This window comes from Gadus chalcogrammus, chromosome 2 (genome assembly GCF_026213295.1).
Source record: "Gadus chalcogrammus isolate NIFS_2021 chromosome 2, NIFS_Gcha_1.0, whole genome shotgun sequence".
Taxonomy (NCBI): Eukaryota; Metazoa; Chordata; class Actinopteri; order Gadiformes; family Gadidae; genus Gadus; species Gadus chalcogrammus.
The window spans coordinates 21,110,413-21,114,617 of record NC_079413.1 but is presented as its reverse complement, the minus strand read 5'-3'; the positions used below and the strand labels follow the sequence as shown (position 1 = coordinate 21,114,617).

Below are 4,205 nucleotides of genomic sequence, written 5' to 3'. Positions count from 1 at the left end.
TTACCAAAAAACATGGTAAAGAATACCATTGCTTTGTAGTGCATTGTTCTCTGTCCGGCTCCTGTTTTATAGATAGAAATCTCCTCTCTGATGACTGCCGTGTAGAGTAATTGTGCCTATCATGACAAAACATCAAGCTGTTAAACAGGCTTATAAGACTCTTTGCTGTTATTATATTTCTTAAAAAGCTGAAAAGAGAGTAGTGTAACCTAATTTGAACTGGTAACCAATTCAACTTATCAAGCATCTCACATACTCAAGTTCTGTATGAGCAGTTGAGCACTATACGAGAAGCTTTGTTTTTAGCTACCCGTTCTTCTTAATATTATTTTCTGATTTTCTGGACCATATGACTGCGCAGTTATCAAGCTGAGATAGGAATTAAGCTTGAATTAATTGTTTAATTAAGCATCCTGGTAAATATGTCCTACAGTATCTAATTGCAGCCATCCCTCTCCCCATTTTCTTCAACATTTAATCTATCTGACTTGTCCAGGTCATTTGGCGCATTTGGTCAATCAGCGCACCAAGTAGCTTAACTTTTGTGACCTGTTCCATTTCTTTATCATCTAGTGTTAAATGCAGTTGCGGTTTTGGTTCTTCCCTCTCAATCATGTGTGCTTTAAGATCCGGATCTAACCAAGGAGACATGGTGTTTCGCACCGTTAACTTCCTGACAGGAGCTTGTTTATTCAAGATTGGGAGTAATAAACAGTCAAACGCATGCAAAGCAAGATCAGGGTCTTCTTTCTGTAGAACTTCATATCAGCCAACCTCTCTTACTTAATTACAGTCGTTATATTCATTACGTTTTTAAAGATTCGTTTGAAAATAACTTTCTGATGCTCCTTGGGTATTTTCGTCTTTTTTCCATTAGCGATAAGGTTTTGGTCGCTGCAGCCTATGGGAATGGAAGTTACTTTTGAACACAGCTCAGAAACCTTTTTAAATATTAAGTCAATACAAGTAGCGGATATGTACGACGCAGTATTAGGGCCACACATGAAGAAAAAAAATATTTTTGCCGTGACGAGATTAAAGTCGACACGTCGACTAGTAAATTAACACGTCTGTTCAGGACGAATTTTTCCGCACAACCTTTTCAGCGTCCTTACAATAATCACCACACTGTGGCATTGCCCTAAATCAGCGAGTATCTCTTTATTTTACCAAATTACCCACACAAGCCATTGGATTCAGTGCAGGCCCTGTGTAGCGGTTTCTATCTCTCCCAACTAATTTCAACTGTATCTATTGTAAAATGTATGTGTGTGTTTGCTTGGATCACTTTATCCAGGACGGTAACTCCGGTCAGAGAGTAGACGCATACACAGGGAACAGTTCAGGATGTTTATATCTCTTGCAGACGAATGATATCAATGATGGCTTCAATAAGCAACCGAATGAATGACGGAATGGATGAACAGATGTATGAATAAATGAATGATGTAGGAATGGTTTTTCTGTAAGACAGAATAAGAAATAGACAAATAGTTATTACTAGATTTACCTACTAAAACACCGGGCTCTAGTACTAACAACATCTCATAAATGCTATCTAAACATAACTGGCATAAATAGCTGCCACATGCACACGTTAACACAATAATGCAATAGTGCAATATAACGGCCGACATGGTGCGGCTGCGTGACGCACACGTGCTACACGAGATGCAGGCTAATACACTAGCTACCCAGTTCGTGAGTAAATCAATTAACACAGTAACAGAACCACACAAATCACGGCTACTATAAGGAACCGAGTTACGGAATGTATATAACATTTATATAACGTAGATACACGTAGTTCAATATTACTCACTCTTCACGAACGCATTCTCTGTCATGGCGTGTTAAGCGGTCGCGCGCAACGAGCTCTGGCGCAGCCCCGTACAACTCGTAACTCTAGGACCCTACGGCGCTACCTGGGCTGCCCAAAGTGCCTGAATAGAAATAACGCTATATATTATACGATACGATATTACAAACTATAGGGAATTTACAACAGCCGCCCCCTGAATAGCATGGCTATTATGTAAACAAAATAAATTCCCTAAGGTGCTACAGGAGTCCCTGGATCAGCGTTGTCGTCCGGAACAGCTGGCAGCCGGACAAGGCGTGCTACTGGTCGCAGGTAAGTCTTGTCCCCCACTTGGACCTCAGCAGACCGGATGCATCCATCGGCACTGGCATTCAGCCTGACCACCTTCCCAACGGGCCAATGAGCACGCGGCAGCTGAGGATCGACGATCATCACGACAGTGTCCTGGAGAAGATCATCGGTAGGTTGGTGCCACTTCTGGCGGACCTGAAGAGACGGTAAGTAGCTTCTGATGAATTGTGTCCAGAAGTGATCCACCATCATTTGACAATGACGCCACCGTCTCCTGGTGAGTGGGTCCGGAGCGTAGGACACTTGTGGCAAGGAGGCGTCCCGCCGCCCCATCAGCAACATGTTTGGTGTCACAGGATCCGGATCCCCAACGTCTGACGACACGTATCCTAAGGGCTTGGAATTGAGGATGCCTTCTACCTCAATTAAGACTGTGAGCAGGACTTCTTCTTGGAGGGACTGAGCACCAATCACCACCTGCAGGGCTTTCTTGACGGATTGTATCTCACGCTCCCAGGCGCCACCAAAGTGGGGAGCCGCTGGTGGGTTGAACTTGAATTTGATCCGTTGCTTGGCAAGTCTCTCTTGTAGCTGTGGTTCCATTGCAGCGAACGCCTCCTTCAGCTCTCTCTCTGCACCTCGGAAGTTTGTTCCCTGATCAGAGAGAACCTCGAAAGGGGTGCCTCTACGTGCGATGAATCGCCTCAATGCTAGGAGGAAGGCGTCGGCGTCGATACTATTTAGCAGATCTAAGTGGACACATCGAGTGGTGAGACATTTGAATATGACACCCCATCGTTTCTCCCTGCGCCGCCCGACCTTGATGACGTATGGTCCAAAGCAGTCCACTCCCGTCGAGAAGAACGGAGGCTTGAAGATCCGCAGGCGGGCAGGGGGTAGGTCCGCCATGATTGGAACCACTGGCTGCCCTCTCCATTTTCTGCATTCCGTACAAGTCCTCTGATGGTGCTTGATAGCCTGTCTCCCACGGAGGACCCAGTACTTGCGCCTGATCTCGGCGAAGACCCTATCGGGTCCTGGGTGGAGTAGTCGTGCATCCACGTCCTTGATAAGGAGTCTTGTTACCGCATGGCAGGGATCGAGAACTATGGGGTGGATGTCGGTAGAACAGGAAGTGTCCATACGACGAAAGCGTCCACCGACTCGGATAAGACCCATTGTTGGATCCATCTCCGGTGTAAGCGTACTGAGCTTACTGCTGGGCAGTACTGGTTTACCAGCCCTGAGACACTTAATCTCTCCTGGGAAGCAGTCTGCTTGGCTAGCCTTCAGCAGGAGGGCTTCGGCGTCAAGAAGGTCCGGTTGAGGTAGTGATGGGTCAGCCGCCGCCCCATCAAATAACTGCTGGGTGGCGTTGACCAGGTCTGTCCAGCTGTCGAACTGTGTGACGTCTGGTGTTTGAGGTGCCAGACTCATCTGTGTGAGGCCGCAGAAGATACTGTGCTTGAGCTCAGCAGCATCTTCTGGCTCTGTGGAGGTGGGAAGCGATGGCCAATTTTTAGGTGGACCACGGAGGAACGATGGCCCTTGAATCCACCGATTTGGCGCCGCCAGCTCAACCAAAGTCTTGCCGCGGGTGAGATCGTCGGCTGGATTGTTGGCCGTGTCCACATACCGCCAGGTGTGCAAGGACGTCAGGTCATGAATCTCTGAGACTCTGGTTCCAACGAAGACCTTGAACCTGCAGGACTCGGATGTCAACCAGGTTAAGACGGTGGTGGAGTCAGTCCAAAGGAAGGTCTGGGTGATGCTTAAGGTGAGCTCTCGATGAACGAGGGAGGACAGCTGGGCTCCTGTCAATGCTGCACAGAGCTCTAGACGTGGCATTGACTGCTGGCGCTTCGGAGCCACCCTAGACCTTGCCATAACGAATGAAACATGGACAGTGTCGTCACTCTTCGTTGTGAGGTAAACTACCGAACCGTATGCCTGTTCAGAGGCATCACAAAAGACATGCATTGTATACTTTGTGGCATCATTGGCGATGTCCTGTGGTGCGTAGGTTCGCGGTAGGGAGATATTTACCAGCTCCGGAAGTTCCCTCTCCCAGCTGGACCAGGCCTCAAGGATG

General features: G+C 47.5%; 1 protein-coding gene across 1 annotated transcript; it reads right to left on the bottom strand.

Moving 5' to 3' along the window:
• Window positions 1-1,262: 1,262 nt before the first annotated feature.
• LOC130398565 (uncharacterized) lies at window positions 1,263-3,340 on the bottom strand. The gene is made up of 2 exons (XM_056604930.1): window positions 1,823-3,340; window positions 1,263-1,463 (listed from the first exon to the last, which is right to left on the bottom strand). Exon 1 carries the CDS (start codon window positions 3,302-3,304, stop codon window positions 2,054-2,056), a length of 1,251 nt encoding a protein of 416 aa, XP_056460905.1. The 5' UTR covers window positions 3,305-3,340; the 3' UTR covers window positions 1,263-1,463; window positions 1,823-2,053.
• Between the last annotated feature and the right edge of the window lie 865 nt (window positions 3,341-4,205).